General features: G+C 40.6%; 1 protein-coding gene across 4 annotated transcripts in view; it reads left to right on the top strand.

Annotated features, from left to right (window-relative positions):
• neto1l (neuropilin (NRP) and tolloid (TLL)-like 1, like) overlaps positions 1 to 23485 on the top strand; it is a 117260-nt gene that overhangs the window by 84468 nt on the left and 9307 nt on the right. For all 4 annotated transcript variants that reach the window (XM_034705829.1, XM_034705828.1, XM_034705826.1 and 1 more), the window contains exons 6-9: positions 21 to 62; positions 322 to 449; positions 11939 to 12021; positions 13289 to 13434. In XM_034705829.1, the coding sequence (XP_034561720.1) occupies positions 21 to 62; positions 322 to 449; positions 11939 to 12021; positions 13289 to 13434 (399 nt within the window). The remainder of the gene's footprint in view (positions 1 to 20; positions 63 to 321; positions 450 to 11938; positions 12022 to 13288; positions 13435 to 23485) is intronic.

Below are 23485 nucleotides of genomic sequence, written 5' to 3'. Positions count from 1 at the left end.
CTCCTCTGCTCTCTCCTCAGATCCGGACTTTGCAGACTTGGGAGTCCCCCCGCCTCTGCCCTGTAGGTATACTCCCTCTCTCTCTTTCTGCCTCTGTTTCCTTCCTGTCTCTCTTTATGTTTTTGCCTCACTTGTTTCCATTTTCTCTCTCTTAGTTCTGTTTTTATATCAATACATTTTTTGTATACTCCAGTTTGACATGTATTATATACTTAAGTCGTCTTAATGTGTGATATTTGTGAGTCCATGTGTATTTGCACATATTTGTGTGCATGTGTTTGCATGTGTTTGCATGTGTTTATGCCTATCCGTGTGTTTCAGCCTGTCAGTATGACATGGTTGGGCCAGAAGGTATCGTTGAGTCCCATCAGATCACCAGAGATGGGAAGGCAGGCGCCACCGAGGCCGTGGACTGTAAATGGTACATCCGGGCTCCGCCGCGCTCCAAGGTTAGTGACACAGGCTACGCATCCAACATCCAGCTGTCAATTAGATTTACTGCCAAATTTTAAAATGTCACTTGAAATGAAATGAAATTGTGTTCCCGTCAGCTGGGTCGATGACAGCTTAACTCAGTTGCGTCAGACGACAAATCAAAAAGAGATAGATGCTGCAAGAAAACAGTGCTCGTCTCTGGAAGTTTTCATTGAGATATCGAGTGTGTTTTATATTAATTTGCTGTTCCCATTCAGCATTCCTTTACTCATGCAGTGAGATCAGCGCTTGCATCAGGAAGCTTTGATGTTTCATGTGGGTTTGTCTGCAGCTGTCAGCACTTTCCCGATGTGAGTGTTCGTGTCTGCAGGGGGACTGCGAGGGGTCAGACAGATACGCAGACAGGTTTATTTGGGGTCAGCCCTTTTTTTAATCAGGGAGCTGTTGCCAAGAGGAATGGAGGGATGGAAGGAGAAGGAGAGAGAGAGAGAGGGAGAGAGAGAGAGAGAGAGAGAGAGAAGGAGACTGGCTAGACAGAGAGAGAGGGAGAGAGAGAAGGAGCGCTGATGAAATAGTGTTGCCATGCAGTTTGACCCTGAGGTCTGCTCCAGCCTGCGTTTGTTTTCCCTGCGAGTGTTCACCATGCATAGACAAACACTGACATACATCCACATACACACCCACACCCTGAGCAAACACGCATTAGACCTGCATCCTTATCTACCAGACGTACCTGTGCTGCATTAATGCTAGAGGATTAAAAGTTTCCCGAGGGGAGCGCAGCAGTGCAGGAAGAGGCCAAATTTTACAAACGCTATAAATTCTCATTTGGCTGCATATAGCTCTGTCATATACACACATACACAGCCCAGTCCATGACTGCAGTAAATCCACTGATAAAATAGGTTTGGCTCCTGATGCACGCTTTGATTTAATAGAAAGGAGGCGGCACCTTTATGGTGAGAACAATTCATTCAAGGACAGAAATTGCACTGTAAGGATTTTTAGGGTGTAGTCACATTTGTTCTGCTGTAGCTTTGTAAATGGTAAAATGAAACAGACCTGCAATTTCAGTTATTATGGTTTAAGGACAGAGGCATGTGCAAGAGGGGCCTGGGGTAGTATGCCCCCCTGAAATGTGTTTGGACACCCTTTAACTATGGCCCTCTTCACACGCTGCAGCACCGTAACGACACTCTGCCTTCACCCTGCGTTTAGACTTCACATTAAACCTCACAGTGGTGTAATATTGGTTTCCCAGTGTGTGATTTCACATTAAGTAGCAGCATTGCAGAAGCTTTGAGAGGCATGACATATAAACTAACAGCAGGAGCCTCATACCTGTACACACTCAAGCGTTCACACACAGGGTTACTTACTGTTGGAGCATCTACAGTGACGCATATTACTACCTCTGATGCAAGCAAAGAGACTGAACTTTGCCTCCCTATTGTGTTTTACTGTATGGATGAGGAGGTGATGGAGGCGTAACAGTCCTGTCTTGAACATGCAGAGTGAAGGGTCAACAATTTGGTATCTGTCAGGTCAGAGGCAGAACGTTAAAAGAAGTCTCTTGGCTTTGTTGTAACAGAGTAGAATTATCATTTCTGGCAGTGGATGTATCTTTTGTTCAGTACTGTCATTCTTTTTTGTTTTCTTTCTGTCTCTTCTGTTTAGTACTTCGTATTTAGGGATGCATCATTTTTATAGAGTCCTTAAATGATTAGTCATTGTAGATTAATCTGCTCATGAATCAATAAACAAATAAATCATCATTGATATAGCGCCAATCCCAACAAATGTTCTCTCAAGACACTTTACAGAAAGAGCAGGTCGAGATCTTACTCTTTTTTTTATATTATTTAAAGAGACAAAGCACTAACCTAACATGAGCAGAGCACTCTGCAACACATTTCAGGGAACAGTGAGACTCAAAAACTTCCATTTAACAAGCAGAAACATTGAGCTGAACCAGACTCATAGTGAACAGCCATCTGCTGTGACAGTGTTGGGTTTGCAGAGAAAGAAACAAACAGAGAAACAACAACAGCAGATATAAAAGATTCAAGGCTATATGCTAATAATAATGCTAACACGATGTGTGGTATTAGCAGAAACAGCTAAGTATAATCATCAATGAATAAGTATAATATTGATAAACAGTCAATGAGTGTAGTGGATCTGTTCTGTTATCGCTTTAACAGTTAATGAAGGTTAAAGGAAGACTGATATTTGTAGTTGTAACAGTTGGAGTCAGGCAGGTTCAAGGCAGCAGGTAATCAGTAGTAACAATCCAGAGAAACCTATGTGACAAGGAAGCTCAAGCTCCAACAATAAGTACATAGTAACTTAAAGGTACATGAAGATTTAGTGTTAGTGACATGAAGAAATATTGGAGTAATATTATAAGGATGCATACAGAGAGCGAAAGAAAGATGGGTTGAGGTGGGAGCGTGTGGGAGCTCTTGTGACAGGTCCTCTGACAGTCTAAGCCTATTGCAGCAAAACTCCAGGCTGATCCAGCCAGTTATAACTATCAGCTTTACAAAAAAGAGAAGTTTTGAACTTACTTTTAAAAGTAGATAGGGTCTCTGCCTCGCTGATCCTGACTGGTGGATGATTCCAAAGGAGAAGAGCCTGATATCGAGAGATTGAAGGCTCTACCTCCCATGCTGTTTTTGGGAATTTAGGAATCAAGAGCAGTCCTTCATTTTGGGAGCTTGATGTTCTACAGGGGTGATTCGTCACTGTCAGCTCTTCAAGATATGGTGCATAAACATGTTCTGTTGTGCTATAATTTGGATTTCAAACCTATACATATGATTGCATCAACTTTATGACACCTTAATGTTGAAGTAATAATAATGAAAATAATAATTATAACTATGTATGAAGTACCTTTAAAAGCAAATGTTTACAAAGTGCTTTGCTTTGCAGACAAAGCATGGCAGAAACTCAGGAGAGTGACAAAATAAACATTGAACCAGACAGAGAGAAGTCTAGAAATCTTAATGCATGAACGAAATGCAGCACAAAAGGTCAACAAGCATAAATGCAATTTTCAACCGCAGTAGAGCAATATATCAATCAAGTAGCAATAATAAGCAGGGAGAGCAGTGGTACAACAGCACATTTCTTTACAACACAAACACCGGACACACCCCTTCTTATGAACGCATTTGTATCACTTTAATATAAATTTCAGTTTAGAAAAATCTCCTTTACTAATACCCAAAGGTTTCTGGACAAATTGAAGTCAGTGCATTAAATGATGACTGGCTCTACAGGTTTTTATTACTGCAGTTCCTGTGTGCATTCTCCCGTTTACTCCCAGGAGTGAGATAAGGCAGCTGCAGTGTCAGCTTTACAGTGTCACAATTTGTTTCACTAATTCAGTGCTTGTTAATGTTATAAGATGTTATCCTTTATTGTTGAATCCACCATTTCTTCTGAGTCACGTAGAAGTCCACATCAGGGAAGCTATTAAGCTTTGCTCCCTCTTTGATGAAATCGGGTTCTAGTAGTTTTTCACACTGTGCTGCAGGCTCTTGCACTGTACTCTACACACACACACTGGCTTTTGATATGAACTGCTGATAATATTGGTGCGGCCATGATTCATGGCAGCAGCAGTTACTTAGCTCTTATCTTCTTCTGGCTTCATATTTCCTGCTAATGCCCTTGTTCCCTTCAGAAACGTCCTTCAGATTTAGCTTCTTTTAGCCCCAAGGCCACAGGAACTGTAAGACTGCATCATCCGCCTGGAGCTGTTTTCTCCTCATCATCAGCACTCATGTGGAGCCATACAATAAGTGTTGCATTGAAACGGGTAATAGCAAAGACCCTGGCCGTTTCGGGTCGTTAAAAAAAGCAGCATGATTCCTCGGTGCTTCTAAGTGGAGCGCATGAGTCAGCCTGCACACCAAAGAGGACCATAAGTCAATTTTCTGCAGGTAGCATGCATGCCACTGTGTGTGAGTTTGGAGCTGTTGGTGTGTGTGCATGAAAGAGCGACAGAGTGACACAGCCTGGCAGTATGATGTATTTTTCTTGGTCTAAATCAGTGTCATATTTCGCCCTGCAGGAGTGTCTCACAAGACAACTCATGGGGCCAAAGGCTGACAATGATCGACAAGGTGGCAAATAAAAATTTTAGCACAGATCTATCTTCAGGTCCTGAAGCTTTCACACTCTGTTACACATCAAATATAACTTATCCTATCCTCCTGTTCCTCACTTCCTTTCTCTTTCTACTGCACATGCATATTTTCTCAGTGACACAGATGCAAAGGATGCAAACATCCCTCTATCCATACATGCATGCAGGGTAGGATTTTATTTCCCTATGCTGATACAGTACTGCACTGTACCCAGTGTGCAAGAAAAAGCAGAGAGATAATGACATCCAATACCGGAGGCTCTAATTAGACTGCACCCGAGTACTCCAGAGAGAAGGAGAGAGGAGAGGGAGACAGAGGAGGGAAATGGGAAAGGAGGGGATAAGGGAAAAATGCACTTAATAATGTATTTTATCTGAGATCTAGATGTATAGAGAGGAAGTTTTACAGGAGGGATGGCAGGATAGGTGAGGAAGTGTGAAGGATGTTCCTGCAAGTAAGCAATAATGACCATGTGTCGCTGCCAGAGGTAACAGCACTGCAGCAATTTGGAAACCATAATGTGATTGCTTTACATCACCATATGTAACTTCAATTTTTAGCCTTTTTTAAAACCCTAATTTCTTAAACACTTTCCAAAAACTGAATTTACTTTGCTGTGAAAGGAAGACAAAGTGACTCTCATAAAACAGGCAGTTAGTGGCTGAAAAATCTGTGTTTACAGATTCTGCAATTTTCAGCACGCCAAGTATTCTGGTTTGTTTTTGTAGTACTGTTGTAGCAGGATCAGCAGGTGCATGCAGCAACAACAGTATGTCTGGAGAGCAAAAACATGGAGGCAGAATGCAGTCCAGGTTAATGACACACCCCACTGGCAGGAAAGTGACAATACTTTATCTGCACAAACTGAAAGCAGCGTGCAAGTTCAGCTGACAATCGCTTTTAAATAAAAGAAACGAAACTTCTGCTCGACACTTTGTTGCTGAAATCAGTCAGTGTTTCGATTATCCAGCTCCCTGGAATGAATCAGGAATTATCAATATTACCTCCATTAAAAGTATTTCAAATTGGGTGTTCCTCTCTTCTTAAGTACACACCTGACAAAGCTTGCAACTATTGTTTTAGCAAACTTAGGATGGATTAACAAGTAAATCACAAGAAACTTGTTAACTCTTTGGGTTCTTACCACTTCAGGAAGCCAGAGTGAAGCCTCTACTGTGATGATGTTAATGTACATCGCTTTGGATAGAAGCGTCTTCTAAATGAAATTGTAACATTGTAACATTGTAAATTATAGGTACGTTTTGTATAAGTTAAGAGCATGCCAAACACGAGATTACGATTACGAGTTTTGCCCATTTAAGGACATGACTGACTTGATTGACAGGCGGGAACACTTAAGCTGTTGTCTAGTAGGCTTAAAGACCGCCTCTTTACCACACACTGGTTTGCAGGCAGCTTGGTTGAGCTCAGCATTTCCAATATGGCTCCTGCTGACGATTGGCTTCAAAACAGCGCTCAGGAACAGATGGGCGACGACACAGATACTACATCCATTAATTATAGTCTATGGTAACAATTGGGCAGGATATGGATGAGTTTCACTGAAAAGCATTGGATGCAAAGTTAAACAAAATAACTCCTTTTTTTTTCAGTTTGTTTTTACAACTTTTTCTGATTCATGTGACAGCTGTAGTTGTGGAGGAATACTTCCAGTTGCCTTATTTTCTCCACAGACATCATTTGTGTCCTGTTTGTCTCACACTGTCTGGATTCTTCACCACACCTGCCTGCACTGTCTGACACCTTCTGTGTCTTTTCATGGAGATAATGGCCAAAATATGGACATTCATTCCAGATGTAATGAACAGCATGAACGCTGTTTCAGGCACCTCTTTAGCGACAGTGAGAATATATTCTTCCTCCCAGTCGGTGATGGATTCTGCGTCATTATTGGGTGCTGCAGAATCAATGGTAGGCAGCCCTATTTTCCTGCTGGAGCCAATCTCTGGTATAACAAATTGGTGATTGTATCTATCTGATCCATTGCCTTCATTTGGCTTTGCGAGGCCGTCTGCACTCAGATTTTTCTTCATCAATGGGCAGTTAGAAGATTTAGCCAATAAGAGCTGTAGAAAAAGCTTTCTCTCATGTCACTTGTTTTTATTTTGCATGTCTTGATTGCTTTTCTTCTAGAAATGTGTTGACAGGCATCTATCAGACACTGCTTCAGTGAAGGCAAAGAAATATCACAGACATGAAAAATTGCTGTTATTATTTCTCAATGTGCAAACTCAGCTGGATGCACATGAGCAAAATTGAAATGACTGCAATCTGTGATAGCATTTGCAGCATTTCATGTAATAAAAATGCTCAAAAAATCACAAGCCTGTCATCTTTTACTGCATAAAAGCGTGTGTGGCAGCATTTTGTGGTGTTTTTTTTCTTTTATCTCTCTGTTGCTCCTCTCTGCCAAATAACAATAATTGAAAACACTTTTATTTCTTAGAACTTTGGAGTTCAGCCTGTAACTATCAGCACTTACAATGGCAGCCACGTCCAGAAGCCACATTTCAGTCTGGGCTGAAATAGTGTTTCAGGTTTTACAGTTCACTCTGGCTCTGCTCCAGCAGTAGTTGGATTTACAGTAGTACATCTGCAGTGCTTATCTTCTTGGTAAAGGGAACACTGAATCAATTCAGTGTCCTGTGCCTTTTTTCTTTTAGATAAAGTACAAGTGCTGGATTGGTTTACTTTGCAGTCTTACATCAAAAATGGTAATCTCATTTTTAATGCACTGTGACTCTTTTTCTACTTAAACAATACCAAGGACAAACCCATGAGCTGCAACTGTAACAGGAGGATCACAGCCAGAGTGTTTGTTACAAAGGAATGAGCAGAGTGTTAGCTTCTAGTAGCTCATTATGTGTGTTATTAATATGACTTAGACCATATATTTAGACCACGGATAGCCTGAAATCACATTAAAGTGTTAAAGTGATCCATCAGTGCAACTCTGAAATATGCCAGATATGACAAGACTAACAGACAGCAGCAGTTTTGAGCTATTGCTAATCTTAGCATTCATTTGGTATTTAAGCATGCTAACATTTAGCAAAATGAGCGCTGAACATATTGTAAGGAGCATATGGAATTATCGGGAATGCCTCAGTTTTATAGTATCACGTCTTCTTCTAAATCAGACTTCTTTCCCTGCCCATCAAGTAGAAGCAGGGGGCAGTTTCGCCACTTCCGCCAAAGTCCTTGTTCATAGATAGTTTGCGTTACGTCTTTGTTGGGGGCGGGGCTCCGAAAGGGGGAAAACAATCCTTTCCTCCTAAGCCTTTAACACTGCAAACACACAGATTTTTAATGCTGATGTTAATGTGAACAAGCTGTCATGTCTTAAACTGAGTCATTACTGTCAATAAACAAAGAATGAGACATAGATAAAGCAAACAGAACAGGGACAAATTATTGTCCATATGTTATGAAAGACTGGACAAATGATACTACTCACAGAACCCACAGACAACATCTGCTCATCAGCTGATAAGATATAATTTCACATTTTCTAGAGATATAATAAATTAAACTGAAAATACTTTCATTCATACTCACTAGAACAGCATGTTTTAGTTAAGTCCCTGCACCTGACGATTATTATAAATGACACTGTGTATCATGCAGAGATTTACACACAGCAGCCTCAAAAAGTGTGGTATGTAGTTCATCATTCTTGCCTTGTAACTACTAATCCAACATTTATGGGAAAAACTTTCATTTCACCCCTGAAAAAAATCCCAGATTGTTTGGATAAGTTTAAAATAGCGTAAGTTACATAAGTGCTGACTACAGACATACAGTGTTCTCCATTTGTCTCTGGGCTTTGGTTTGGTAAATAAAACTTTATATTCACTTTTTTTTTAGTTCATTTATCATGCAGAATTGTACGTATCACGTCTTAAATCAAAGTCCGTTCCCTTTTGCATTGTGGCTACCGTTTTTTTTTTTTCCCCTGACTTTTGCTGGGATGCCGACTGTTTCTATAGTCAGGGGTGTGTCCACAATTTTTGACCAGGGTCGCATGAAGAATATGTTCACATAAACCAAATGATTATTGTTTGTTGACCTTTCTATATCCATTAAGCATACCTACTTTAACAACAAATGTTACATTATTTCATATAATTCTGTAACTTTTCAAGCCAACTAACAAAACTGCAATATTTTCAAACTTCTGAACACAATTCTTGAAGGACTCAACAAGGAGATGTAGGCCTATGTCTAACATCATAATTCAAAGCACTTATCAAATGATATTTTTGTTGAATTATGACGATTTAGCAGCCTGTTTCAACAAAGCTCAAATCATTGATTTTAACATAAGTCCTGCCTCCAACAGGGTAATTAGCTAAACATGTTTTTGAAATTTTGGGATAGCCAATCAAATTCAAATTGGGGGCCAAACCACCCCTGGCCTCTCATTTGGACAATACCCTGCTCATAGAGGCTAATGCTCTCGAATGATAGGACTGTCCATGAAGAGCACAGTGAAAATCCTCAGTGATCTAGAAATCAGATGCAAAATGAACCACATAGATAAAATAAAACGACATCTGGTTGTAAGAGCTCTTCTTGTCAGAAAAAAAACTAAGACACACATTGCAGCACAAATTAAATATAGTAAAAATGATTCACCACTAAGAGTGACAAAAACAGTAATTCACAAACAATTACACCACACGTGGTTTGTTGTTGATGCATGCAGGTTGGCCTCAGCTGGTGTTGGGCTCCTGCCCTGAATGACTTCAGTCCAGCTCTGCCAAAAGTCAGATTTATCGTCTCAGAACCGTGAATGTCTGAACAGAAACTTGTGCCAATCCACAAAGCAGTGGATGTAATATTACAAGACAAATAAAGAAAGGGTAGATGAAAAAATCAAGAAAGCATCTGAGTTGGTTGAATTGTAATCTCAGGACCACCATGTGTACGAACATTTTAACTGCATCCATCTCTGGGTGTAGAGCTTTAATTCAGCCTCAACCAGCAGCAGCTTTGACTCCATCCAGAATCAATAACAGCGGACAAACTGTCAGACCAATGACCTTAAATGATTGTTGGTTTATTTCTTTAATTAGCCGCTACAACCAGATGGAGTACGTTCAAAAATTGAGTGCCCAGCATATCAGCATTGTTTTGTATTTTTAATTAGTTCCTGCTGATTGAATTACCTTTAATTAGTTATGGACGGCTGCATTAACTTCATTCTACACTAAATAAACTGCACATCCAGTGTGGCTGCTACGAGCTGATGGAAGAAATACTGGGCTAATTTTTCACATTTTCAGCCTCCTGAACTTTAACCAAATGGAGAAAGTCTGCTGACCTGTGCTGTCTGTGATCAGTGACCTGATCATTGTGTCTCTAAATGAGTGTCCCTGAATCAGAAAATGTGTATCCTCATCTCAAGTTTGTATCACATTCATACAAAGATGGATTACTTGCTCCCACTTACTCTCATTGTACAAAAGTGAAGCCAAAACATCTCTCACTACAGTTGCTTATATCTCAGCGGCTGTGGCTCAGTATGTAGAGTCGGTCGTCTATCAATATGAAGGTTGGTGGTTCGATCCTAGCTCCTTTAGTCACATGCCAAAGTGTCCTAGGGCTAGACACTGAACCCCAAATTGCTCCCTATGTTGTTCAGTGGTGTGTGAAGATGTATGAATGAGATTAGCTAATACTGATGGTCCTTTACATTAGCAGCCTCTATTATCAGTGAGTGAATGTGGTGCGAAAGGGGGAATGTGATGTGTAGTGTAAAAGAGCTTTGAGTGGTCAGATAGACTAGAAAAGAGATATATGAGTCATTTTGGAGCCAGAATATGCACAACAGGGATGCTCCCGAGGCGACTACATCTTATCCCTCCTCCTAACCAAAACACACTTTTAACTTCAATGTTAAACATCAACAGGGCTGTCAATCATGCCTGTCAATCATAGCTTTATACTCCCTTTTATAACATCATACAATTTATTCAAAATATTTTTGGACCTTCAAATAAAGAAAAGTAGGGCATAAATCTGCATGAGGAGCGCTGTTTTTTATGACAAAAACATACATTGTGATTTTTTTTGTGTATTTGTGTGTTTCCCATCTGTTAACATGAAAAAGGAAAGTTGTATGTCCTGAACTGCAGCCAGTCAGTAGGGGGAGCTTTAAATGTTTGGCTTCACTTTTAGAGAGCTGTCATGTCGTCTGTCTTTGTATACAGTCAAATGGAAGGAGAAATAAACACTGTATACGGTCAGATATGTGTGAAGTGGATTTTTTTCTTCCATCATGAAGCTAGTAATGACATTGAACTGCATTGCCTTATAATAGCTCAGCACTGAAAGCAAAAATTCCTAGAATTTCGTGAAATATCTGATATAGTCAAACGAGTGTCCGAAGATGACAACTTCTTTTTAAATTGAAGATTATTGACACCAATTTAAGACCTCAGGGTAATTGGATGGCTTGTTTTCCCCCTCCGATCTGTTTCACCTGTCATGTTGTTGAAGCCGAGTTGACATTGCGAGGTCCATTATCTGGCTCCATCTGCAGCCTTCGTCTCTGGGCATTAAAAGCGTCACATTCCCCTGTCACAGATCGGGAGCGGGCCACTCATTAACCATAATGATGGTAAGGGCTGTGCTCGGCCGACCATAACCAGAGCTGTGATTGGGCGACCTGGGCCTGATGAATGAGTGACAGAAGATGATGGGGAGGCAGTCAGGAAGTGTTAATTTCACAGAGGATAGCTTTTGTCAAGGTGGAAAGCAAGGTGGATATTTCACTCAAAGGGATTGTTTGGGCTCATTTTCAGTAAACATCTGTCGTAGTTTTAAAGTCTCTGTTAAAGACTTTATGTCTGTTTAGTCTGCTGATCTAAAAGTTTAGTCAAATTCAAAGGTCACTGCTTAAAGAGAGCTGTAAGTGGGTGACATTTTCTCTCCTGAAAATCCAAAGATTGTGCAAAATATCCAAGGTCTCCTTAAAGTTTAACAAGGTTGTGTGACGCTTTATCTCAACAGATATGAGTAATGAGTCTAAAGCTAATAAACTCTGTCCGTCTCTGAGTCCTCATTTGACATGCGTATGTAATGACTTTGTACAAGCGGCAGTCTGTCAGTCTTATTTCATTACAGAGCTGCTATATCAGACAGTCAGATAATGAGGAAACTGCACAGGGCATAATAGGAAGGAGCTAGGATCCTTTCTGTCACTCCTCCTTTTCTTTGTATGGTTCATCTTTCTCTTGTCATGTTTGTTCTCCTCATTTGATCTCTGCTTTTTCTCTTTGTGTACTCCTTCCTGTCTGCCTTGGCACACTGGACAGATCTACCTGCGTTTCCTCGACTACGAGATGGCCAACTCCAATGAATGCAAGCGCAACTTTGTGGCAGTGTATGATGGCGGCAGGTATGACGACACATTATTTACCCCTTCTTCTTCATTTATGTCTTTATGGATTAATCAACTCCTTTCTTTCTACACAGTGAATGTTAATGTCCGTAACTGGTACTGTGAGACATTTACAACATGCAAACTGGAAGTGCCTTTGTTTAAATTTTCTGTGGAAAACATTCAAACTGAGTGACTTGTCTGATGGTAAAAAGGTTGAGATGTTTGGATAAACAAACTATTTATGTACGAAGTTAACAGATTCAGCAGATTCAGATTTGTTTGTTATGAATTCTGTTTTGACCTGCTGGGGACTACAGATAAAAAAAAATGCATTATGGCTAACTCTTGCATATTTACATGAATGCTATGCTGAAGTGTTAATTAGTATGCACTGTTCCTTTAAATAAAAAAATAAAGGAAAAGCAAAGAGAACACTTTTTCCACAGTGGACGCCAAATCAACACAGACCAAAAGTTCGTCGCGGGAGCTTTATTACGTTAAAGAACCAGAAGGCTATATCCCTAAACCTAACCTCTGGGTTTGCAGTTTATCCATTGCCCCAACCCTTACCCTAACCTTTAACCTAAGCCTAACCCTTACCATAGCCCTAACATTTTACCTAAGCCTAACCCTTACCATAACCCTAACCTTTACCCTAAGCTTAACCACTTGGACTTTATGCCTAACCCTAACCCTTGGCATTTATAGATTAAATGTGTAGCCACAGCCAGCAGTCGGAAATAATGTTTCTTTGAAGTCGTTGTGTTTTAGATTGAACAAACAAGATATAAAGTGTTTTAGGTCAGTTTAAAAGATCTGGGAGGTAGTTTGTATTACCTTTGGACAGAGCCAGGCTGTCCCCTTGTTCACATTGTAAAAGCTAAACTAAGTTAACTCTCTGCTTTTATATTGAACAGACAGCCATTAGAAAGGTAGCTTAGTTACAACAGCCAGACATGATACACTTGTTTATATCACAAAATAAAGATATATTTAAATCATGATTAATGGGAACAATATTTGATTTTTAGAGATAAGACTATATTATAGAATCATCACAGCTGCCTGAACACAAATATACACACTAAAAGCTAAATACACCTAAATACACCTAAAAGCTGATTCATTATCTCATGATATGGAGATTTTTATCAGACAAAAGGAGCAATGATGCTCGGCTGCTCTGGGGTTTCTTAAATAAAGTGGATTATTAAATTCAGATCACATAATGGTTATACTTGATAACAAACTCTAGGTCTTATCTCATCCTGTCTCGTCTCAGCTCTGTGGAAGACCTGAAGAGCAAGTACTGCTCCACGGTGGCCAACGACCTCATGCTGGTTTCCACTCTGGGCGTCATCCGCATGTGGGCGGACGAGGCCAGTCGTAAGAGCCGCTTCCGGATCCTTTTCACAACCTACCAAGAACGTAAGACCCAACACACATTTGTACTCATACACACGCTGTTCATCATGAAGATGTTGATGGCAGAATGACCCATCTGTGCAAGGAAACTGATTGGCTTATGAATCAGACGCTGTGACAGCAACATTGACACAAAAATAAAACAGGTCAAGTCTTTAGTGGTGGTCGTTAAGGGGAGATGGAAGCACAGTGACCACATTTATGGTGAGTTATAACACAGGCCATTCATAGAGAAGGGCCTGTCTCAGGTTCCCATTTAGTTTTACGACCATTTAAGTAGCAGCGAGCAGAAAACCAAGGAATATGATTTCCATTATATTGGAATATTGCCTGTGGGTTATGTGACAGCACTGGTTGATTTTAGCTGAGCACTGCAGCATTACCAGCTAATAGATAAACAGAGAGAGAAATAGCCTGAGACAAAGGAACAACAGGATGAGCTCTGCGTGTCGACATCTCCTGTTTTCTTTCAGCCAAACAACTGGGAGGGATCTAAATTCACACACACACACATGGTGTACACAAACACAGCCATCCCCTATCAGCGGCTCCTCATTGATGGAGCTCGTAGTTAGACAGGGGTCACAGGGGTTAGTCTTCATACTACAAAGCTGAATGAAGAGGGTCTGTGGCTCCTGAGTGAACGTTATGTCAGTGTCTTTCAATGCATTATAATGCCATAGATACACATTTGGAACTTTGAGAGGAATTTTAGGGACCAGAAAAAGTGTTGACTGGATGTAAAGCCCCAACCATAAATTGTCATGTAGAGCCTGCATCTCTGCAGTAAGGATCAGCTTGGGGAGCTGCCTTACTAACATCACATTTTCCCTTTTGCTACCAAAATACACATTTAATTTATTGACGCACAAACACCGCAGGAGCCACATTACTCAACAGAGCCTTTAATAATAGTGTTACACCTGATTTAAGCAATAATAATCCATCAATAATATAACACTCTGACATAAATCAGCATTATAAGAGGAAGTATGACAGAAACCATCCCTCCATTTTCTACAATTCTTCTCCCATTCCGGCCAGTAGGTGGGAGCTGGAGTCTATCCCAGCTGCCATTGGGTGAGAGGTGGGGTACACATTGGAGAGGTCAACCATTCGTGCACACGCTCACACCTAGGGAAAATTTGGAGTCATTGAATAACCTGACAAGCTTGTTTTTACTGTACATGTAGAGAAGCCACACATGCCCATTGAGAACACACACACTCCATACAGACAGGCACCTGCCCAGCTTGGGGTTCAAACCAGAGACCTTCTTGCTGTGCAGCAACTGGGGCAACTTCTGCACGAATGTGCATCCCAACCGAAATCGTGTTTGTTTTAAAAAATCTGGATTATTTTTAGGCTGCACGTGGTGCAGTGGGTAGCACTGTTACCTCATAGCTAGAAGGTTCCTGGTTCAAATCCCCAGCTGGGCAGGTGCCTTTCTGTGTGGAGTTTGCATGTTCTCCCTGTCCATGCGTGGGTTCTCTACGGGTACTCCGGCTTCCTCCCACAGTCCAAAAACATGCTCACCAGGTTGATTGATCACTCTAAAAAAATTGCCCGTAGGTGTGAGTGTGTGCGTGGATGGTTGTCTGTCTCTCTGTGTTAGCCCTGTGATAGGTTTGCGACCTGTCCAAGGTGTACCCTGCCTTCCGCCCGAAGCCAGCTGGGTTAGGCTCCAGCCCCCCATGACCCCCAACGGGATAAGCGGTCAAGATAATGGATGGATGGATGGATGGATTATTTTTATTTTCAAGTATCACCCATGTCCCATCTGTCAACATGCAGGAGGCAGCTTCATGTACGATACTGTAGACGGTCAGTAGGCAGACTGGTTTTGCTTCAGTTTTGAGGAGCTGTCATGTCATCCTTTTTTTTTTTTGCACAGCCTGTGACCTAAAGATGATTGAAGTAACAGATTTTATATTTTATGTTTGATTTTGAAAATGTAATTTCTGGAACAATGTCTGAATCTAGCAAATAACTCAAAGAGGTGCTTTGCCTTTGTATAATTGGTGCCATAATGAAACAAAGTGCCAGATTTCTCTTTGTGGAGTTATGTACCGATGACACTTAACAGGATTTTTGGAGATAATGTATATATATATTTTTTTTGTGATCACATTTTGATTGTCATTTGTGCAGTTACAAAAAAATATAGATTACCAAAGGTCATAGAAAACAAAAAAAAATAAAAAAACAGCAAGATAAAAAGAAACTTCAACTTCAACTGTTCAAGAAAGTTCAAGGTTGTTGAATATGTTGTGGTAATGTGGTGAAGTGATGTGGATGAAGGTGTGTGTATGTGGGTCTGTAAGAGGGAGTGGGTGGGGGGGTTGCTCATTCAGCAAGTTCTTAAGATCGTCCAATTTTACAGATCATAGCTGAGTTGTTTCCTCTTTTGCTCCATGGATGCGAGCTGTGGAACGTTCCAGACACAACATCAATAAACGTTAGTAACCATTGTTTACGAGTGATCAGTAAGGGGTGTTTCCATCTACTGGAAACCATCTTCTTAGCAGCCGTCAAGCCAGCTAAAAACACACGTTTCTGAACTCTATAAAGCTGCAGCTGATGTAAGTCATTTAAAATCGAGAGGGAAGGAGACAATGGGATAGACACGTGTAACAACAGGGACAAATTTACCTTAACCATTTTTTTTTTAAATGGCCACACCAGGGCATCCCCATATCATGTGGTAAAAAGTACTAGTTACACCTCATGGACAGAATGATAATGCATGTTGGTTGTATCATAAGAATGATAAAATATGAGTAAAACTTACTTCTCCCTCATGCAGCATGGTTAGTTTTGATTGCTCATAAACCTAAAGACACATCAGTATCCTACATGTCAACAACATGCCTGTATTGTAGTCCTTGCTATTTGTGTGTCCACATGGTAGTGATAAAAAGACAGCCCTAAGTGGTTAGTTTGTGCACAATAGGCGACAGCAGTGACAGCAGAGTTGTTTGTGTTGTGAAGTCCGTGTCCCTTTTGTAAGGCCTTTTCACCAAGCAGTGCCAGGATGTGCTGTTGCCAGGGCAACACTGCTGCCCAAGTCACTCAGGCGATCCCCAGCCAGACCTCAGAGCCTTTAGAGCAGCATCCAGCACAGCTCAGCAGCACTGCAGCAACACTGTCAGCGTGAGTGCGTGTACAGGTGTAACAGAGAACTGGAGAGCTCAAGAAAAGTGTCCGGACTAAACTTTCTTTGAGTGCATCCAAACTTGTAAAGTGATCGCATCTCCTCCTTTTTGAACCATTTCAAATATATTTCTATTGCAGAGCTCTAAGAGTGTAATGGCTTGTGGAGAATATGTGATGACGTGTGAATCTCGTGGATATTCATTCTGTATTTATGTTTTCAATTGATTCTTATCTGCATGCACCTGGTCAACTATATGTAGAAACACTAAGATATTTTCATAATGTTAATACGCACATGTTAAAGGTGCAGTGAGTACTATTGCTCGGCATTTAGCAGAACAGATTTGTTAGAAGTGGAATATAATTTAGATTTTTTATGTTTCACTTAGAATGAGCATTTTATATTTACATGGGTCAAGTCTCCTTCCATGGAGGCTCCAAGCGGCAATCTTCACTCTCAAACTATTGGAAAGTGTTATAAACTGCAATTCATCGAGAATCCTCTTGAGGCTGGCTGCAGAAACACCGGAAACCACATACACCCCAATTCAAAGAAGACAATATTTGCAGCATTAATACACATGTTTACAGCCTGGTTCAAAAAACGACTTGGCTCTATGTAGCAAATTTTTCTATCGGCACACACTGTACGGGGGTGAATTTTTTTCTAACGTGACGGTACAGAAAATATTAAGATTATAAGTTTTTGCCCAAATAAGGACATGACTCACTTGACTCCCGGACAACACATAGCTGTTGTCTAGGCGGCTCAAGCTCCGCCTCTTTACCTCAACCTCTTCCTGGTTGAGTTCAGCATTACCAATATGGCTGCCGCTGACGATTGGCTTCAAAACAGCGCTCAGGAACAGATGGGTGACGTCACGGATACTACATCCATTATTTATACAGTCTATGGGAGGCTCCCGTTTTGCACAGACAAGTAACATACATATTTTTATATTTAGTTATTTCCTTTCCAAAGTTTTCCAGTGAGAAGAAGAAGCCCAATTTATACACCCAGCTTTGTTGGCACTTGCAGTTTTGGTGAAGTACTCTTAGTTAATGTGTTCAAAAACAAATTTGGAACACTTGAAAGAGAGACTGTTTGTTGATTATCCAAAGGGTTTGTATTATGCAGACATTACACGTTTTTAAGGCAATGTTTAATGTGGTGATCAGAGCAGTTAGATAATAGCCCCTAATCTGAGAGAGCTGCGGCTGTAAAGGATTCCACATTTTAATAAAACATAAAAACATGTAAAATGCAAAAGTAAATCATTTCAATTTCCGAGATTAAATGCTATGTGCAGCTTGTACTTAAGTCATTTCTTCTTCTCCTCGGGTGAAACAATGACTGTGTAATTATTACACCTGAGTGTGTGCTCTGTTCCAGGTGCACTCGCTGGATTTGCAGCATTTGGTCATTGTTTTTTTCTACAATAAGCACTCGCTTGCTTTGTTAGATCCCGAGCGTCTATGTGTTTGTTTACAGCTGCTGGTGCCCAGTGGGACCAGCAGCTCTTAGAGAACCATTCACAGCTGCTGACTCCCAACGAGATGCTCCGATGGGAAGAGCAATGTTCCCAAACGCAAACATCCAGCTTTATCGTCCGTGCTGTGTTCACACCTGCTTACTGATCCTGGCTCACAGACACACAAATACAGACACACACATACAAACACTCAGAACTACAGCGTGAGGTTACCATTACCACATCTAGAAAAGGGAAGCCTATCTGTACTCAAGAAGCAATTACGCTAGGTAATAAATTGTTGTGATACCATAGCTGTCAGCATTGTTGCACCTCATTGACAGACCTTCCTCTCAGGGGTCGCAGATAGAAATTTGCTTCAGCACACATAGGCACATTCAGACACACACACACACACACACACACACACACACACACACACACACACACACACACACACACACACACACACATCACTTCTTGTTTCTAGCAATTCTTCTATGCTGTGCGCATGAAAGCCTTTCACAACAAGAGAGTATGCTAATGCCTTTAACATACGGATCTCTGTATCAGGTATCAGATCAGATTAGGTCTCTTTGCTCGCTCGTTATCTTTGGTTACTTCGAGATTATAGAGAATTATGAGGAGATATCAGGGAACAGCATTTTAATCCAATGATTGATGGTGAGAAGAAACACTGGATGGTTGGATGGAAGGAAGGACAATTGAATAAATGGATGGATGGAAAAAAGGGTTGGATGAATGGAAAGTTGATGTATGCATGAGTAGAATGATGTATCAATGGACAGATGAATTAATACATTTGTGAACGAGTAAATGGATGGATGGATAGATAAAAAAAAATTACGTTGTTGGATGAATAGAAGGATGCGTTAGTGGTTAGGTGGTGTTAAAATAAATGAATTGATGTATGAATGGATTGATGGATGGATGGATGGATGGATGGATGGATGGATGGATGGATGGATGGATGGATGGATGGATGGATGGATGGATGAATGAATGAATAAATGAAGAACAGGTGGGTGGGTTTATACAACAATGGATAGCTGCATGGATAAGTGAATGAATTGACAAACCATTGAACGGCTGAATGACTAGATAGGTGGATGGATGGAAGAATGGATGGATGAATGAATAGGTGGGTTGATACATGGATAGGTAGACGGACAGATTGAAGGAATGTTGCATTATTAAATGATTGCAATTATAGATGCATGGATGAATGTATAAATGGATGGATGAATGGATGGACAAATGAATTATTGGATGGGTTTATACATCAATGGATCAATGGATAGACAGATGTCCTGATAAATGATTGAAGGGCTGGGTGAATAGTTGTCAGTGGGTGAACGGAGGACTGGTGGTGTTTTTCAGGGTTTGTGGAAATTCAATGTACTTGAATTGTTGACATTAGATTAAATTAGCTTTTCTAATCGACTCAATCCGATGACAAAGCTCTTCATGAAGTACAATTTAAACCATAAGTCACTTTTTCAGGGGAAGGGATCAGGCAAGAAATTAAGAACAAGCATTTAAAGAATCCACTGTCAGAGTCAAAACATCGACTAGCATCACAAACCTGACACTGATTTTACAAATCAGAGGAAAACGGGTGATATCAGAGCTGATTTAAGAGCTGAAACTACTTCTTTAACACATTAAGACTCATTATCACCATCTTCTTAAAAAAGCCTAACTGCACTCATACAGAACAAAGAACACAAAACACAGATCTAGTTATTTGATTTAAAAAATTCATTACAACAATGTGTTGCTCCCAGCGCTTCACTGCAGAATCCCCCTCTGCAGAGGCAGCCAGACTTTTTTCATCAGCCACTCATTTAGAAGTTAATTTATGCTTCCAGCAGAGGCTGTGAAAATCTCTGTGTGGGCAAAGGGGGACTTTTATTACAGAATGTCTTGAAATTAATTTCGCAGGAGATTAGTGCAGCTCGCACTTTTTATAACGTCTGGTCTCGCCCTGTGGTGTTTGGAGGAGCCAGGAGGACTCAGCAGCTGAAGGAGAAGGGGTGAGCTCCCTCTGCTGGAGAAGAACCGTCACAGCTTTGGCAAACATTGCATCAAAGAGAAAATAATACAGAGAGAAATAGAGGTGGGGGGTGAAAATGAGAAGAAGAGCATCAGAACACACACAGAGAGTAGCTATGAGTCATGAAATGTTGGCAAAGACCCAAACAGGATGGCATACAGAGACAGAAAGAGATAAGTCACTCTAATTTGGTGTGTTATTATTCACTTGGGATAAGTGCTGGGATGAAAACAGCCATACATCACAGTGGTAACACTGTCACATAGTCCCCAGCTCTGCCATACCACTGGCAAGCTGCTTTAGTACCCGGTGCCAGTGAAAGATAAAGAGAGAATGAGAGTCCTACAGACTGAGAGTGAGGGAGAGAACAGCTAAATAAAGCCATCCATTATATGCACATGTCACTGACAAATAACTTTTGGACCTTTCATCTGGAACTTTGGATTCAGGAATGAAAGTAGTCTCTTAGAACTTATGCCCTTCACATGCCTTCATAAGACTGTGCACAGAAGGACATGGCTCTGTCTGATGATGACATCCTTATTCTTTACTACACGTCAAAGGTTTAACTGTGCTTTGACTTTAATCTAATTTTCTTGCATAAGTAGTTTTTTCTGAAGATTACAGTTTATATGAAACATTTTATGTGTGATACCATTTATGAAATTCCTAACCCAGCAGTACATAATATATTTCAAATGACTGTGTCCTCAACAACACTTAGAGGATTAGTAGTTCAACTACATATTTCATGAAGTTCTGTGGTACTTAAGTTGAGTGACGATTTGTATTCCTTGTTATAAATAGTCTAAATAGTCTGACAAGGATCATAATAGGACTTAGAAATAAGGTTATAGTTTAACCAACGTTATAAATGCATCCATTAAAAAACTCAGGTTAGCTACCTGAGTTGTTGATTAATCAACACAAATTAATCCACCAATCTTTAAACCAACATCCCTACATCCCTATTCATTATAAACTATTGAAGTCCAAAGAGTCCATTTACACTCACATATGTTGTCTCTTGGTCTGTCAGGAGTGGTTTGGAGAGGAAAAGAGGGAGACCGAAGCCCTCACAGTGGAGTTATATACTGTAGACTTGGTGGGAGCGCTCCAGGCAGGAGGCAGGCAGACGTGTTGTGATGCAGGAAATGGCAGACTTGAGATCTAACAATCTGAATTCTTCTACTGTTATTCTTTTGATTTTGTATATCAATATTAGTTTAGTTCAGTTTATTAGTTTATTTGACAGAGATCAGGCACAACACAACTGCTGAGCCAGAGATGCTAAAGGAGCTAATTCACATCCGTGGTCCCTGAGCAGGAAGATCTAAGAACACACAAAACAAACAGTCTGAAAGACAATATTCAAACACCTACAAACAATACAAAACGTATACACAACAGTATGTCACATTAACACATATGTCTATTAAACTGATGTATCCAAAGGTTAAATCAGTGATCACATGTCTGGTTTGTCTTGAGCCATGAATGCAGTTTTGTTTTAAAAACCCTGAAGCTTGTGCAGTTGAGTTGAGCATCACTTTTCTGCAGCTCAGACTGAAAAAGCAGATCGCCCGAAAGCAGTTTTCTTAAATTCAGCCGAACAGTCAACTCTTGCAGATGCCCTGGTCTCCCTAGCATTGGTCCTGCAGAGTGACACACATTGTTTAAGCAGTGGTGGTGCGGTGCCTGATCATGAACTAATTTATACATTAGACAGGTATCTGCAAAACAAAGAAAGCTGTCTCCTAGACTAATGTCAAGTGAGCACCATATGGCTGTAATCTTCTCACATTTTCAGGTATTGACCCAAATACCTACATTTTTATCAATGTCTGATATTTGGGTCTAGACTTATAGATGCCAGTGATCTGTAAAGTGTTTGTACTTAATTACTGAAGCCAGACAAACGATCGTCAGGATCAAAGTTAAACAAAAATTATGGTGGTGAGCCCAAAATCCAAATGAAACCATGGTCCTCGAGAGATAGACAGGAGAGAGTGTGAGTACGTTACTGAAAAACAGGTCGAACAAACGCCCTTTATCAGAGCTTTTAAAGAGACCACTGCAGAGGTTACACATAGCTGTGTTTTTACTGAGATGCATGGCCAGCTCACGCTGCATTGGTTGAAACCTTATTGCTGCAGCAGACATCGTATGTATTTGGCATCTAGCTCCTGACCTCATCACTACTCATGGATTCAGAAACTGATGATTGATGAGATAATATCTTGGACTCTAGCTGAAGTCTAGCTGCAGGTGGGTGCTGGGGCTGAAAGTTAAAGCACAGCACAGGGTCAGGGGGGGCAGTGGTGGCAATGGAGTACGCCATGAAAATGGGATGGTACATTTGTGAGGTGATTGTGAGAATGATGCGTGTCGAATGGGAAATCAGTGCAGCTTGAGTTGCCTGCCTAAAGTAGCAAGATGTAGCTCCATTTATTGGAAAATGCTTTCACCACAAGTGTTTCATTCAGACATGTGATTGCATTTTAATTCAACTTTAAGATATGTAAATAAAACAGTATTTAAAGGATGCATTTGCAGTCCTCTTATTCATGCAAAAACGTCAAAATCCAATGCCAAAATGTTAAATCTGCTCTGAGCTGCTGTAATATATGAACATGGATATAATAAAAATGATAACTACTTTATGAATCATATCATATATTTTAAAAGAGCACAGTTAAATTACATCTTACTCTGTAGATTAAACAGGTTAAAGTATTTTCTCTGTGGTCGTGATGACATGGCTCTGCTCCCCGCTATACTGACGTTGGGAGGCAATAAATTGACCAATCAGCAGGCTCGTGCATTAGTTTGATTGGTTTTTGAGAGAAAGGGCACCTTGGCTTTAAATTAAATAGTTCCATCATCATATAAATATATATGTTACGATGGTGCTTGTAACATTATAAGACAGGTTTTATGGCCATGTCTTGCTGGCAGGGGACTCTACTTTTTATGCCAGCGCTGTAGAAAGGTAGAGAAACCAGCGTGGTGTCTGAGAGAACCCACGGAGGGGGGCAGGTGTCTTTATGAGTTTGAGGATGTACGCATGTTTATTGTCCTGTTTAGATTTGTGTTGACCAGGAAGGTGAGGACAAATAACTCTCTGTGTCAATAGGAAGAATTTGATTTGTCACACACACACACACACACACACACACACACACACACACACACACACACACACACACACACACACACACACACTCACACACACACACAAGAAATTCATTCATACCCACAAGTTGTCTCTGCAAATGTTTGAAGGGGAGGATCTGGATGAAAATTCATGAAGAACAGATGGGTTCAGGGGTAAACAGGTCCGGATGTG

The sequence above is a fragment of the Notolabrus celidotus genome, chromosome 17, assembly GCF_009762535.1.
Source record: "Notolabrus celidotus isolate fNotCel1 chromosome 17, fNotCel1.pri, whole genome shotgun sequence".
In the NCBI taxonomy this organism is placed as follows: domain Eukaryota; kingdom Metazoa; phylum Chordata; class Actinopteri; order Labriformes; family Labridae; genus Notolabrus; species Notolabrus celidotus.
Note: the sequence above shows the minus strand (reverse complement) of the source record. Positions and strands in the feature narration are given on the sequence as shown.